The 16,919-nt window shown below is 45.8% G+C and overlaps 1 protein-coding gene across 4 annotated transcripts in view; it reads left to right on the top strand.

Moving 5' to 3' along the window:
- LOC115462798 (long-chain-fatty-acid--CoA ligase ACSBG2-like) overlaps window positions 1-16,919 on the top strand; it is a 134,560-nt gene that overhangs the window by 52,454 nt on the left and 65,187 nt on the right. For 3 of the 4 annotated variants that reach the window (XM_030192810.1, XM_030192808.1, XM_030192811.1), the window contains 2 exons: window positions 285-519; window positions 14,534-14,817. In XM_030192810.1, coding sequence (XP_030048670.1) covers window positions 285-519; window positions 14,534-14,817 — 519 coding nt within the window. The remainder of the gene's footprint in view (window positions 1-284; window positions 520-14,533; window positions 14,818-16,919) is intronic. The other variant, XM_030192812.1, reaches the window with a different exon arrangement.

The raw sequence follows: 16,919 nt of genomic DNA, 5'->3' as shown, positions 1-16,919 counted from the left end.
GAACGTGATGCACTTTGGTGACCCTTCAGTATGAATTTTCAAAGTACTTTGTTCACTATCCAGCTGATATTTGAATTGAAAACTATGGATCATTTTTTAAAATAATCTCTTCTTCCAAAAATGTTCTCTAGTTCAGTCCACTTCAGTGGCAGATTTTGGTACAGTAGTTTTCCAAGTTCCCTATGAGTTGTTGCTCACAAGATGCTTCGACTTCAGAATGTTAAGTGAATGAATAATTTTACATCTTGTCAACAGTGTCAATAGAGTGTTGTTGAATTTCTCAGGCCTCCTATCTGCCCGTGTTACCCTCTGCCAAAGACAAGAATGTTCTGGAACAGAGCAAAAATCAAGGAAGAGTCACAGGAAAGAAATCTAGACAGTGGCTGACTATAGAGGAACACAAGGAGATCAGTGGAACCGTCAAGCATGAGCAGAGACGGACTATAACTGCAGTGACTGCACAGATTCTGAGTGGAACGGAACCGGCAGGTCCATGGGATACCAGTTCAACCTTCAGGGGTAAGATACAGAGTTTTTCTTAGTGAGAGGAGGGGAAAAGTAAATCTGCTGACTAGGGAGAAGGTCACAGCAGTGTTTCCTCAAGTCCAGTCCTGGAGTACCCTTTGCCAGTCAGGTTTTCAGGATGTGCACAATGAATATGCATGAACTTGATTTGCATGCTCTGCCTTCATTATATGCAAATCTCTTTCATGCATATTCATTGTGGATACCCTGAAAACCTGACTGGCAAAAGGACCGGACTTGGGAAGCACTGGGTTACAGTATACAGGCAAATCTGTGCAAGATTTGAAGCATGACATCAGGTCTTGTCCAAATAGGGGATCATTTTATAACTTTCTTGCTTCGAGGGTGAAAGTACTTGTGTGTTTTTCAGGAATTGTACCCACACATCGCTGTTTATGTTTATTATACACTTGGCATAGCGCCTTTCAGTCAAAATCACAGCGGTTTACAAATAAAATATTAAGGGCTCCTTTTACAAAGCCGTGCTAGCGATTCCGGTGCAGCAAATGCAACGAAGACCATTCGATTCCTATGGGCTTCATCGCATTTGCAGTGCCGAAATCACTAGCACGGCTTTGTAAAAGGAGCCTTAAGGTTAAAATGGAAAAGAAATACAGAAGGAGTAAAAATAGATGCATATTTTAAAAACTTCAACCTAGGAATCTGCACCCACAAATGTTCTTGTTTGTTTCTATGAAGTCTACTTTTTTTTGTTTTTGTTACATTTGTACCCCGCGCTTTCCCACTCATGTCAGGCTCAATGCGGCTTACATGGGGCAATGGAGGGTTAAGTGACTTGCCCAGAGTCACAAGGAGCTGCCTGTGCCTGAAGTGGGAATTAAACTCAGTTCCTCAGGACCAAAGTCCACCACCCTAACCACTAGGCCACTTCTCTGTGCCTATGTTGGTTAACGCACCCAGGGGCTCTTTAGCTATGATGTGCTGGTGTAGGCGTGCGTTTTGGATGCACGCAGGTCCATTTTTCAGTGCACCTGCAGAAAAGGCCGAAAAAGGACGTGCTGCGAAATCAAAACCAGCACGCATCCATTTTGGGCCTGACACCTTACCGCCATCCAGTGACCTGTGTGATCGGGAGAGCCCTCCAGCAAGATGTCTCTAGCGTTTCAGACACAGAAGAAATACTTAAGCAGTGTTGTACTAAACTAGTCAACACATTAAAGCTGTTTTTTTACAGACAGGACTCAGAAGTGTCACAGACCTTGGACCTGGGTTTTTTTTTTTTTGCCTTTGATGTGAATCTGGAAATCAGGGATCCACTTCATTACCTTTGGGCTGATACTGGAAGGAGAAGTGTGTAGGTGTTGATGTGTCTTTATAAAGAGCTTCTATTTGCCCTCTTAAAGCAGCTACCCTGTCATAACATTGCCCTCAATATCTACATAGGAGCCAGCTTTCCAAAATATGGGGGTGCTGAACTCGTCATATCTTTATCCCTCCCTGAACAAAGTGAAGGAGTTTCTTCAATATTGACGGTGTTCAAGTATCCACTGCCCGCTATGGATGTGTGGAGATCAGGGACGGTTAATGGGGCCCAGAGTAGAAATGAAGGAAGGGGCCCCTGATCCCCCTCCCCCCATCTCCACACCTGCATCGCTGCTACGTGGTCTGAGTATTTCTTCCGCTTCTCCCCACCACAGTCCATCTCCCTCCCTTTCCCACACCTTGCGATCTTCTTTAAAAGTTTTATTTCCCTCCTCAGAGGGGCCCCGGTGTGGCAGCCATCCTCAAAAGCTGCCTCTGACTGTCCCAAATCTTTCCCTCTCTGCCACAATCCACCCAGGCAGAAACAGGAAATTGCAACGGCGGATCGCAGCGGAGAGGGAAAACTTTAGGGCAGTCGTGGGCAGCTTGTGAAAGTGGCTCCTGCACCAGGGCCCCTCTGAGAAGGGAAATAAATTTTTAAAGGAGATCACGAAGGGAGGAGGAGATAGACTGTTGTGGGGAGAAGGGGAAGAGATTCCTGGACCACGGGGCCCCCTGGAGCGGTGGGGCCCAGGGCAGCTGCCCTGTGTGTCCGTCCCCCCTAACACCGGGCCGGACCTGGTGGAGATGTCACATGGGTTTTCCTCCCCATTGTCCCCTCAAGTACTTCTGTCTAGAGATACCACTGGTCTGCTGGTCTCCCCATTCCCATCTTGACAGACAGACAGGTGCAGAAGAAGCTGCTCCTGACTCTGCCTAAGTAATTGCTTAACACAGCTTCTATTTCCAAAGAGGCTGCTGCCAACTCTGACCAGAAAGAGAATCTGCCAGGAGCAGGGAAACTGGTTAAACAACCAGGGATCCACTTCCCTCAGCTAGGGAACCCGAATGTAACTCATCTGGAGCTGCAATTAAAGAGGCGTCAGCTTTATAGCTAAACAACATTGGAAAGGGATTTGATGTAGCTTTCCAGGTGTTAATTAAAACTAGTGAACCTGGATGTAACTTTCCATGAGGTGTCAACTTCACAAACAAAGCTGGAAAGTTCTTTCTTTCGACAAGTGATTTGACTGTTCCTTCCCAGGTGGTTGATTAGATATTTCCTGTAGAAAGATACAACATCTAAATCATACCACAGACATTTTTTCAGTTTTATTTTCAGTATTTATGTACTGCCTAGAATTAAGTGGTTTACAATTTCTTTACAGGTACTGTCACTGTCCCTAATGGGCTCACAATCTAAGTACTATAATATTGTACCTGGGGGCAATGGAGGGCTAAGGGGGGGTCTTTTGCTAAGCCATGGTAGCGTTTTTAGCTCGAGGTAGAAATCAACTGTCAGTAAATGCTAAGATGCCCATTATATTCCTATCAGGGGCATTTTCAAAAGAGAAGGGTGCCCATCTTCCGACACAAATCGGGAGATGGACGTCCTTCTCTCAGGGTTGCCCAAATCGGCATAATCGAAAGCCAATTTTGGGCCTCAATTGCTTCCCGTTGCGGGGATGACCAAAGTTCATGGGGGCGTGTTGGCACCATAGTCAAGGCGGGACTGGGGTTTGATTAAGAGATGGGCGTCCTCGGCCAATAATGGAAAAAAGAAGGGCGTCCCTGACGAGCATTTGGTCGACTTTACTTCGTCCATTTTTTTTCACGACCAAGCCTCAAAAAGGTGCCCAAACTGACCAGATGACCACCAAAGGGAATTGGGGATGACCTCCCCTTATTACCCCAGTAGTCACCAACCCCCTCCCACCCTAAAAAAAAAAATTATATTTTTTTGCCAGCCTCTATGCCAGCCTCAAATGTCATACCCAGCTCCATCACAGCAGTATGTAGGTCCCTGGAGCAGTTTTAGTGGGTGCAGTGCACTTCAGGCAGGCGGACCCAGGCCCCCCCCCCCCCACCTGTTACACTTGTGCTGGTAAATGTGAGCCCTTCAAAATCCGCCCGAAACCCACTGTACCCACATGTAGTTGCCTCCCTTCACCCCTTAGGGTTATGATAGTGGTGTACAGTTGTAGGGAGTGGGTATTGGGGGCTCAGCACCAAAGATAAGGGAGCTATGCACCTGGGAGCAATTTCTGAAGTCCACTGCAGTGCCCCTTAGGGTGCGCGGTTGGTGTCCTGGCATGTGAGGGGGAACCAGTGCACTACGAATGCTGGCTCCTCCCACGACCAAATGCCTTGGATTTGGTCGTTTTTGAGATGGGCGTCCTCGGTTTCCATTATCGCCGAAAACGGGGGACGAGCATCTCTAAGGTCGACCATCTCAACATTTAGGTCGACCATCTCTAAGGTTGACCTAAATGCTGAGATGTGGGCGTCCCCGACCGTATTATCGAAACGAAAGATGGAAGCCCATCTTGTTTCGATAATATGGGTTTCCCCGCCCCTTCGCCGGGACGTTCTTAGAGATGGGCGCCCTTAGAGATGGTCATCCCCGTTCGATTATGCCCATCCACGGGTGTCTCGGTGTTTACCACCAACTAGAAACGCTACTGCAGCTTAGTGAAAGACCCCCTAAGTGACTTGCCCAGAGTCACATGGAGCTGCAGAGGGAATTGAACCTGGCTCCCCAGGATCTCAACCCACTGCCGACCGTTAGGCAGCAGTGGGAATCAAACCTGGTTCCCCATGTCCACAACCTGCTGCACTAACCATTAGACCACTCCTCCACTCCATTTATCCGATCAATACTGAAAAGCATTTGTGTGGTTGGCGATGGGACCAGATTCATAAATGCTTTAAAAAAGTAATAAATCTGTGGTTCTAGGATACATTTTTTCAATGGCCATGGTTCGGGGTAAGGCAAAGGGGTAAATAAAAAGTTAGACATTCAGGCCTCAATTCATAAACCTTGCATTAGAGTCATGCGTATGGGGACAGACTTAAAGGTCTGAATATTATATACAGACATTTATGTTTAAACAATTTTTTATTGAAATTAAACGTATAGAACACACCAACATGATAATTCTCGTTTATGTGGTATCTTTACAATTATAATCACAGTACAATTCCACCCACCCTCCCCTACTCCCCTTTGATCTATTCCAGTTAGTGCAACCATAATCACAAGTACATAAGTATTGCCATACTGGGGAAGACCAAAGGTCCATCAAGAACAGCATCCTGTTTCCAACAGTGGCTAATCCAGGTCACAAATACCCAGCAAGATCCCAAAAATGTACAAAACATTTTATACTGCTTATCCCAGAAATAGTGGATTTTCCCCAAGTCCATTTAATAACGGTCTATGGACTTTTCCTTTAGGAAGCCGTCCAAACCTTTTTAAAACTCCGCTAAGCTAACCGCCTTTACCACATTCTCTGGCAACGAATTCCAGAGTTTAATTACACGTTGAGTGAAGAAATAGTTTCTCCGATTCGTTTTAAATTTACTAAATTGTAGCTTCATCACATGCCCCCTAGTCCTAGTATTTTTGGAAAGCGTGAACAGACGCTTCACATCTACCCGTTCAACTCCACTCATTATTTTATAGACCTCTATCATATCTCCCCTCAGCTGCCTTTTCTCCAAACTGAAGAGCCCTAGCCGCTTTAGCCTTTCCTCATAGGGAAGTCATCCTATCCCCTTTATCATTTTCGTCGCCCTTCTCTGCACCTTTTCTAATTCCACTATATCTTTTTTGAGATGCGGCGACCAGAATTGAACACAATATTGGAGGTGCGGTCGCACCATGGAGCGATACAAAGGCATTATAACTTCCTCATTTTTGTTTTCCATTCCTTTCCTAATAATACCTAACATTGTATTTGCTTTCTTAGCTGCAGCAGCACACTGAGCAGAAGGCCTGTACTCTGATGACCTTCCCAGCTAAAATCAAAAGAACAGATAAGCCTAGCTACCCCCCACTCACCCCAAACCCAACAGAAAAAGCAGGACTTCATAAGCAGGTGCAAACCTTAGGGAGCTGTTGAGAATCAAGCTTCGACCCTGTGGGTGGAGGGCTTGCTAGTCGGGTTCCCAGATCAACAGAAAATGCTTTTCAAGCTTGGGTGATCCTTTCGCATCTCTGACCTCCCATGTCACCAACAAATGAAACTGTTTTCTCCAATGCCAGTAATTTGGGAAGTCAGAGGATATCCAGTATTGTAGAATACATTTACGCGCTACCAAGCACATCTTACGGAATAGCAAACCTCGGAACACCCCCGGCTTATCTAATAAGAACTGTTCCACTGTACCTGACCCCTCCTCCCAAAATAGATAAGAGGTAACTCCTATTTTTTTGCCCAAAAATTCTGTATCTTAGGGCAAATCCAGAATGAGTGATAAAAGGAGTTAGCATCTCGGATGTACTTAGGACAGAGGGAATTCCGTGTCCCGCCCATAATAATAATACAACTTTATCTCTAATAGTCTAAGCGTGGAACAAACCACATACAAAGTACAATAAAACATAACAATAAACGTTATTTCTTTCCTTAAAACTATACAGAAATTTGCTATATTACTCTTAAAATAAAGCAATTCAAATATTTCTAACCGCAAAATAATAACATACATCAAAGGAACCAAAAGCCATATGAAATAATTGTAAATGAGCAAAGTAAGCCTGATGTAATACTCTATAATAGCATTCCCTCAGTCTTACACTAGTTGTGAGGGTTGGAGTACTCTTCAAATTGTTCAATTTATCTTAGTCTGGCAAGGGGGGTTGCCAAGTCCTTCTCCTCTAAATCCTTTTTGGGCTCCCATTTGAGCAAGGCCTGGTGAAGGCCCGAAATTGATATCTCCTGAAAAAATCCCCTTACCCGGTCCCCCCTATATCCAGAGAAGGTATGCAATCTTTAATCCTGCAGTAAGGAAGTCTCTTATCCCAGGTTACTCCTATACGAGCCTGTAACTTTTCAAAAGGGATCAAATCACTTGCCCTGCTCATAAGATGTTCTAATAAATATATACCCTTTTGTTCCCACAAGGCAAAAGGATTATTGTCCAGCCCCCTTTTGAAAGCCACATTTCCTCTTATAGAGATTTGATCTGTAACAGAAGGGTCCCCTCCTAAATACTTAACAAGGACATTCCACGCACTCTCGCATCGGGCAAAGCAGTAAGCTCGAGGGAGCTGGGAAGATGACTTATGCAGCAAGGAATAAAAGCTATAAAGGTCCTAATACACTCTTTCTAACTCTAAGGGGGTCTGAGACCCCCTTAGAGTATGGAGGAACCAGTCCCCTATTTGGAGGACATGAAATGAGGTTGAAGGGGGGGCAGACTCAGGAAAGATGTCAGGAAGTATTTTTTCACAGAGAGGGTGGTGGATGCTTGGAATGCCCTCCCGCGGGAAGTGGTGGAGATGAAAACGGTAACGGAATTCAAACATGCGTGGGATATGCATAAAGGAATCCTGTGCAGAAGGAATGGATCCTCAGAAGCTTAGCCGAAATTGGGTGGTGGAGCAGGTGGGTGAAAGAGGGGTTGGTGGTTGGGAGGCGAGGATAGCGGAGGGCAGACTTATACGGTCTGTCCATAGCCGGTGATGGGAGGCGGGACTGGTGGTTGGGAGGCGGGAAGTACTGCTGGGCAGACTTGTACAGTCTGTGCCCTGAATAAGGCAGGTACAAATCAAGGTAAGGTATACACAAGAGTTTGTCTTGTTGGGCAGACTGGATGGACCGTGCAGGTCTTTTTCTGCCGTCATCTACTATGTTACTATGTTTGGCACAGTAAGCAGGCTTGGTTGTATAGCTTCACATTGGGAAGTCCCAGTGGCGTTCCTTAGTCGGCTGCCACCCGGTGTGCATCGCTGCTGTGCACCCTCCCTCTGCTCCGGAACAGGAAGTAACAGCAGAGGAAGCAGGGAACCGGCAGAGCTGACAGCCACGCGGCTGCTCCCTGCACCCCTCCTGCAGCATGCACCTGGGCGGACCACCCCGACCTAATCCCCTTAGTCGCCACCCCCCCACCAAGAAAGAAAATCTCAGCTTCATTTATTGGGAGATGAGACGGTTAAGACCTTTTAGATCCTTTTGTACTAAAAGCAAAGGTAACATTTGCAAAAGATAAAGCCAATTCAGAAAAATCACCATTTTTGTCAGGCTCACCCTGCCTATCAGCGTCAGGGATAGATCCCTCCAACTCTCCAATTGTGGTTTGGTGGTTTCCTTGAGAGTCGGGACATTCAACTGATATAACAAAGATGCGTCCACAGCTAAGCGAATGCCCAAGTAGCAAACACCACTATTGAGAAAGAATGTTTGGCCTTAGTGTGGGCCCTTAAGAAACTGCAACCATATCTGTATGGGCAAGACTTTACTGTCATCACGGATCACAATCCATTGGTCTGGCTTAGACAAGTCTCAGGAAAGAATGGGAAACTACTCCGGTGGAGCCTGTCCTTGAAGATGTACAAATTCACCGTACCGTGAACATGGAAATGCTGATGGGCTCTCCAGGAAGGAAGAGCCAGAACTGCCCTGACACTAGACTTTCGAGACCTGACCAGCGGACTGAAGAGACCGCAGTCCGGGGTTTCACTTAAAGAAGGATAAAAAGATCTGTCTCGAAATGCCTAGCACCCGCCTGGGGCTAACCCTGCAGCCACCTGGAGGGTCTGTTCCCAGCACTGCTCAGGTCCGCCTGTGCTCTACACTAGCACCCTCCACCCCATTGACTGGGTCACAACTGCCTCTGTGCGAGTCTCCCACTCGTAAGTTATTCCCCAGTGATTTAGAGGTTGCTGGAGGCACAATCTTAGGGGTCCCACAGTTCCTAGAAAGCACCCACAGACCCAACATACAAACCGCCAGGATTCTTAGTTCAGAACAAACAAACAAAGCTAATAAATGAATTAATTTATTATCATGAAAATTTTGAACAATGAACAATATAAAACAGATGGAAAAACAACACGCAATAAAAGGCAACTGAATATGGATCAATTATAAAACTTAACTGTTCACAAGCCTTGAACAGGATCTCAGGACAGAGATGTTTTCTTCTGTGCTTGCACACTGAGACTAAAAATTACCTCAGGCCGGAGGAAAAAACTGTCACTTCTGGTACAGCTTTAAAAAAAAAAAAAAAAAAAAAGAATCTCCATCTGCTGGCAAAACAAGGTAAATGTCTTCAGTAAAATAATTAGGAGAAATACATGTCATTAGTAAAATTATACAGTTCACAGGCTTAGAAACCCACTGTTTCATCACATACACCACTGACCAGTAACTGCACATGTATGAAACCACACCGGACTGATGCATATGTATAAGAGACCACACCGGAGGCATGCACATGTATATGTAAATGTATATGTAAATGTGACATCATCAAGCATCACCATTGGTCAGTGTGTCATGACACATTGTTGACTCTACATGGACAGGACAATTTTTAAAGCCTTACCTGGCTGAAAAGATATCTACTGCGTTGACGTTTCGTTTGAGTCAACGATGCCATTTTGTTATAGCAGCCCACTAGGGAAAGGACCACAGCTGAATTTTCATGTAAATTTGTTGAGCACCCCCTCGTTTGAGTATAGACCCTTGATGAAGCCGAATCTATGGTGAAAAGGGTCCCGTCGGGTTCAGAAAGATAAATGCTTGTTTTCTGTTAAAATTACTGGTGTAAGACTTTGTAATTGTATTTACTATGTAAGCCGCATTGAGCCTGCAATATGTGGGAAAGCGCGGGGTACAAATTTAATAAATAAATGAAAGACCACATTGGATGCATGCAAGTCTGTGCCAGTAGGAACTATATCTTACACACAAAAAATTGTATTACACTTGTCCGATCATGTCCACATATCCATGCAAATGCTGGAATGCTATTCTGTGCATAAGGCTAGTTTCTGACTGGCGTAAAAGCATGTACCATGACACGATGGCGCATGCCTCGCCAGTAACATATAGGAGCAGTTTGTCTTTTGGTACGTATTCTTATGCCAGCTGGCATCCAGCATGTAATCGTATTTTAGAACAGGATCTGCTGACATACAGCCTGTTCAAAAATACATGAGAAATGGGCATTTTCTAAACTGAAATGTCCAAATTATAAACAGGGAAAAGCAAGGGACATATACATCTATTACTACTAATCAATTCTTCAATCTGTTCATAATTCTGCTGCACGACTAATATTCCGCCAGTTTCGTTATGCTCATATTAGCCCTCTCCTCAAGTCACTTCACTGGCTTCCTATCTGTTTCCGCATACAGTAAAAACTCCTCTTATTGACCTATAAGTGCATTCACTCTGCAGCTCCTCAGTACCTCTCATCTCTCCCTACATTCCTCCCCGGGAACTCCGTTCACTGGGTAAAAATCTCTCTTATCTGCACCCTTCTCCTCCACTGCTAACTCCAGACTCCCTTCCTTTTATCTTGCTGCACCATATGCCTGGAATAGACTTCCTGAGCCTGAGTCAAGCTCCATCTCTGGCCGTCTTCAAATCTAAGCTAAAAGCCCACCTTTTTGATGCTGCTTTTAACTCCTAACCCTTATTCACTTGTTCAGAACCCTTATTTTATCATCCTCACTTTAATATTCTCTTATCTCTTGTTTGTCCTAATTAGATTCTAAACTCTGTTGAGCAGGGACTGTCTCTTCATGTTCAAGTGTACAGCGCTGCGTATGTCTAGTAGCGCTATAGAAATGATAAGTAGTAGTAGTAGTAGTAGTAGTCTTTAGGGTTCCGGAATCTTGCTATTCTTTGGGTTCCGGAATCTTGCTACTCTTTGTCCTTATCTCTTATTTGTCCTGTTTGTCTGTCCTAATTAGATTGTAAGCTCTGTCGAGCAGGGACTGTCTCTTCATGTTCAAGTGTACAGCACTGCGTATGTCTAGTAGCGCTTTAGAAATGATTAGTAGTAGTAGTAATTCAATAGTGCTACTAGACATACGCAGCGCTGTACATATTATATGCAGGTACTTTTTCTGTCCCTAGAGGGCTCACAATATAATTCTTGTGCCTAGGGCAATGGAGGATTTATTTATTTGTTGCATTTGTACCCCACATTTTCCCACTTATTTGCAGGCTCAATGTGGCTTACAGAGATTGGTTCTGGCGTTACCTTTCCAGGTTGTCAGATACAATTGGTGATACAAAAGAGATTAGTATGATACAAAGAGCTGATACAGAGGTTTGTTGTGGTATTGACATTATGATACAAAGAGATTAAGGATAGGAAAGAAGGTTTAAGAAAATAGATATTGACAGATGGCTTTCAGACTGGGGTGGATTGATGAGGTGGGATATTTAAGCTATGGGTCCTCTTTGTAGGCCTTGTTGAAGAGATACGTCTTCAGAGATTTACGAAAGTTGTATATTTCGTCGATTGTTTTCAGGTCAGCTGGTAGTGCGTTCCACATCTGTGTACTCATGTAAGAGAAGGAAGTCGCATGTGTAAGCTTGTATTTTAGTCCTTTGCAACTGGGGAAGTGTAGATTAAAAAAATTTCGGGATGATCTTTTGGCGTTTCTAGGAGGCAGGTCCACAAGGTTTAGCATGTATGTCTTCCCCAGAATCACAAGGAACTGCAGTGGAAATTGAACCCAGATTCTCAGGATCAAAGTCTACTGCACTAAGCATTAGGCTACTCCTCCACTCAAAGGTGTGATATAAAATGGCCACATGGACATCCATGCAGAACAGAGGGGTAGAGTAGGAGAACCCTTCAATAGCCTTCAGGCTTGCAGGCTTCTTATACATTCAGGCACAGTAAGTGTTTTTCTGACCCTGGAGGGCTCACAATTAAAAAAAAAAAAAAAAATCACAAAGAGCTGAAGTGGGATTTCCAGTAGTTGGGAAGTGGGGCCGGTGCTGGGCAGACTTATATGGCCTGAGCCCTCAAAATGGCAAGGACAGGTCAGGATCAAGTACATTTCATGTGGTATGCTATGAGTGCAGGGAGGGGAAGACATCCACCTCCAACACCCCCTTCACTTTCCCCCCAGACTCTGGCTGAGTACTTTAATGATAAGTTTCACAAGATTAAACTTGAATTCTCAACCAGGTCACCTCCACCTCTCCTTCCCTTAGTCCATTCTCTCAACCCTTCAACCCCTGTCTCCTTTTCTGAAATCACTGAAGAGGAAACTACACATCTTATTTCCTCCTCGAAACTAACAACCTGTTCCTCTGATCCTATTCCTACCCATCTACTTAACACTATGTCTTCTACTGTCATCCCTTTTATCTGTCATATCCTCAATCTTTCACTTTCCACTGCAACTGTTCCTGATGCCTTCAAACATGCCGTAGTCACACCACTCCTTAAAAAACCTTCATTGGACCCTACCTGTCCTTCCAACTATCGCCCCATCTCCCTCCTCCCTTTCCTATCCAAGATACTTGAACATGCTGTTCACTGCCATTGCCTTGGCTTTCTTTCATCTCAAGCTATTCTTGATCCACTTCAATCTGGCTTTCACCCCCTTCATTCAACTGAAACAGCGCTTGCTAAAGTCTCCAATGATCTGTTCCTGGCCAGATCCAAAGGTCTCTATTCTATCCTCATCCTTCTCGATCTATTTGCTGCTTCTGACGCTGTTGATCACAGCCTACTCCTTGATACGCTGTCCTCACTTGGATTTCAGGGCTTTGTTCTTTCCTGGTTTTCTTCTATTCTCTCCCAGCGTACCTTTAGTGTATACTCTAGTGGATCCTCCTATCCCACTGTCAGTTGGTGTACCTCAGGGATCTGTCCTGGGACCTCTTCTTTTCTCCATCTATACTTCCCTTAAAAGCTATGGGCTTATTTTTGTCTTTTTGGCATGCCTTAAGTTCTCTGTGTTGACAGTATCCTTCAAAGCTACCTTGCCCTGAACCGTTGCTCTGTCTCCTTTTTAAATGTGAGCGCCAGCAAGTCTATTTCCACCTCAGTTAAGGTGGTGGTCATCTTTGCAGACTAGGCTCCCCCCTGTTGCTTAAAACTGAGAGGTCCTTTTACTAAGCCGCGGTAAAAAGTGGCCTGTGATAGTGTAGGCGCGCGTATTGGGTGTGCGCCGGGCCAGTTTTTACCGCATCTACAAAAAAATTTTTGTTTTTTTTAATGGGACGGGAAAATGAAACCAGCGCTTGCCCAAAACCGACCTGAGCCCTTAACGCCACCCATAACAGCTCATGTGCTACACACAGTGACCAGTCAGTTCGTGCCAAGTGCAAACGCACGTAAGAGGAAATAAATAATTCATCCACATGTTATGGGCGCATGCCAAATCTGAAATTACCGCCAGGAGGGCGTGCTGGCCTTGCACTAGTCTCATTTGGCCACGCACTGCACGTGCGTAGAGCCTACCGCGGCTTAGTAAAAGGGCCCCTGGATTAGGTAGACTGACTCTGAAGAGATGGGAGACTGTGCATATGATACTGGTATAGAAGGCAAGGAAGTCTGGGACAGAAAACGTCAGCTAAGAACTCAGCCATTAAGGAAAGATCAAAGGTGTGTATGGAAGAATTGACAGAGGAAGGAAACCTTATCATGATAAATCAACTTTTCCTAAATTTCACAGCAAGGTACTAATGAGTAGAAAATGTTTTACATTTTCTAGAATGCTAATTCTTTTTTTAAAATAAGCTCTAGCGTAGTGATGGCGAACCTATGGCACACATGCCAGAGAGGGCACGCGCGCCGTCGCCTCAGCCAGTTCCAGCCCCCCACCCTCTGAGCACCAGGGCCCACCTCCGAATAAAAGTCATACCTGGTCGGGGTTAAGGTGGCGTTGGCAGCAGCAGCAGTAGTGAAAAGCGTGCTGACTTGGCGCACCTTCAGCCTTCCCTTCTGTCTCTCAAGCTCTGGTCCTGCCCTCATTTCCTGTTTCCGCAAGGGCGGGACCACAGAGCTTGAGAGATATAAGGGAAGGCTGAAGGCGCGCCGAGTCAGCACGCTTTTCACTACTGCTGCTGCTGCCGACGCCACCTTAACCCCGACCAGGTATGACTTTTAAATTTCGGAGGGGGGCCCTGGTACTCGGACGGAGGGAGGGCAGGCTGCTCAGGAAAAGCTTTTGTCTTTGACGCCATTGGTTTTCCTTGTCAGACCAGCCTCCATGTAGGCTGCACTGCAGGATTAAATAAAACACTGTTCCGTTTGTGGAGCACAAAGATTGGCTACCACAGTAGTAGGAAAATGCTGATAGGAGAGAGTCATTGAATGAGCAGCATTCTGGTTCCTCCCACGACAACCCTGGAACTGGGTGGGAGGGAGGGAGAGGGGAGGGGGGATCCTGGCCCTGGAACTGGGAGGGAGGAGGACCCTGGAACTCGTGGGGGAGGTGAAGGGGGGACGAGGGGGAAGGGGGAGAGGGAAGGGGAACGAGAGGGAGGGGGAGAGGGAGGGGGGATTAGGGGGAGGGGGAATGGCACTTTGCGATAAATAATTAGATTTTGGGTTACTGTTTGGGCACTCGGTTTCTGAAAGGTTCGCCATCACTGCTCTAGATCAAAGAGAAACACTGCACACTGATTGGCTTACAAAACTCTAAATGATTGCTCCTAGGAAGACTTGAGGAGAATGACTTGGATTCTAAGAGAAATAAAAGTTTGAGAAGAAAGACTGTATAATGGATGGTCATCCCTCTCCCTCTCCTTCCCAGGTGGTTTGTCCTCCATTACTCAAGGGGACCTTTCCATAGCATCAAAGCTGGCACCTGCAGAAAGTCTGTGGACCTCAGAGAAGGACGGGGCAGTGAGATTACGTATGGAACAGACGGGACCTGGGTCACAGCCTCCCATCACCATACACCAGCTGTTCCAGCAGACCCTGCAGCGTTGCAGCAACAAGCCTGCACTGGCGGTAAAGAGAGACGGACAATGGAAAACCATCACATTCCTCCAGTATTACCAGAACTGCCGGGCAGCCGCCAAAGGATTCCTAAAGGTGAAGCTATTTTCTCTTCCTCCCTTTCCTTTCTCCGTAGAGATATATAGCTTCCTGAAAGTAAATTCGTGTCTCTTTCTCATTGGTGAATCCCCGTTTTTCCTATTTATAACTAGGAAGGTGAGTCCATTTCCTGCTTGTATCTGAGGGAGAGAGGTAGAAAGTTACCCTTCCTTCCTTTTCTCAGCCAGTGTTACCCTGAAAACGGTATGAAGTCTACATCTGTACTACCCAGAAGGTGGGAAGTATCTTTCAAAAAACCCATATACCTACTATACCTGGCTTGACCACTGTTGGAAACAGGATACTGGGCTTGATGGACCTTTAGTCTGTCTCAGTATAGCACTATAAAATACTGAGTGGAGTGGAACAGGTAGACGTGAATCAGTTGTTTACACTTTCCAAAAATACTAGGATTATGGGGCACCAATGAAGCTACAAAGTAGTAAATTTAAAACAAATTGGAGAAAATATTTCTCCACTCACTGTGTAATTATAGAAGAACATAAGAGAAGCCATGCTGAGTCAGACCAAGTCTTTTGAGTCCAACATCCTTCTCAGACAGTGGTCATTTTAGGTCACACATACCCAGCAGATCCCAAAACGTAGATCAGCTTCTTATAGTGGAGGATGCCTGGAATGGCGTCCTGGAGGAGGTTGTGACAATAAATTCAAGAAATGCATGGGATAAATCCAGAGGATCAATATATAGAAAAATAACAGAATCCAATTAAAGCAAAACTTAAATGACCTCACAGTGGCGTAGGAAGGGCGGGGCGGTCCGTCCCAGGTGCACGCTGCTGGAGGGTGCAGAGAGCAGCCACACGCCTGTCGGCTCCGCTGGTTCCCTGCTCCCTCTGCCCCAGAACAGGTTACTTCCTGTTCCGGGGCAGAGGGAGCAGGGAGCCAGCGAAGCCGACAGCACCCTCCAGCAGCCAAGAATGCACCCTGGGGGGGGGGACTTGATGAGCTGGGGAGGGGGTGTCATTGCACGCGAAGGGGGGCTTGATGCGCCGGGGAGGGAGGTGTCGTGCTGCACCCTGGGGGGACAGACGCTGCTGCACCCGGGGGGGGGGGGGGTGCGCAGCGGCGATCCGCCCTGGGTGGCAGCCGACCTAGGATCGCCACTATGACCTCATAACTGGAGTGAGCTTTGACAGCAGTTTCAGAGGTTTGGGAAGTAAGACATATACCAGCAGACTTCTTTGGTCTGGGTTCTGTGAATGCCAAAGATAGATCAGGATCAAGGCTGGAGTGGGCTTCGACAACAATTCCAGTAGTTGGGAAGTAGGACTGATGCCGGGCAGACTTCTACGGTCTGTGCCTCAAAATCGACAGGGGGAGACAGAGATTAAATTTTTGAAACAGAAACATAAGAACAGAAGAATAGCATACTGAGTCAGACCAATGGACCATCTAGCCCAGGATCCTGCTTCCAGCAGTGGCCAATCCAGCTCACAAGACCCGGCAGAGACCCAATTAGTAGCAACATTCCATGTGAAATCCCAAAGAGTATCAAGATTCCGGAATCCAAGAGACAAACAATATTCTAGAATCCCAGAGAGTGACAAGATTCCATGCAGAATCTCAAAGAGTAGCAACATTCCATGCTACCAATCCCAGGGCAAGCAGTGGCTTCCCCCATATCCATCTCAATAACAGACTATGGACTTTTCCTCCAAGAACTTGTCCAAACCTTTTTTAAACCCAGATACGCTAACCGCTGTTATCACATCCTCCGGTAATGAGTTCCAGAGTCCAAAAAGTGGCACAAAAGCGGCAGATGGACGTTTATTTGTCCAAAGCATCCAAATTGCTCTTTTCCAAACCCATTTTTCAAACTTTTTTCTATGTAGTTCATGTGCAGTATGTCCAAATCACAAGGAGGTGTGTTGTGGGCGGGGTTTGGGCATTCCCAAAACTTGGAAGTTTTTCTGCCATAATGGAACAAAGCAAAAACATCCAGGGCTAAACGTTAGACGTTTTGATCTAGACCTGTTTCAATCATGACTAAATCACAAAAAGGTGCCCTAAATGACCAGCCTGCTTATTTTCGAAGGAGATGGCCGGCCATCTTCCGACACAAATCGGGAGATGGCCAA

This window comes from Microcaecilia unicolor, chromosome 2 (assembly GCF_901765095.1).
Source record: "Microcaecilia unicolor chromosome 2, aMicUni1.1, whole genome shotgun sequence".
In the NCBI taxonomy this organism is placed as follows: Eukaryota; Metazoa; Chordata; class Amphibia; order Gymnophiona; family Siphonopidae; genus Microcaecilia; species Microcaecilia unicolor.
Note: the sequence above shows the minus strand (reverse complement) of the source record. Positions and strands in the feature narration are given on the sequence as shown.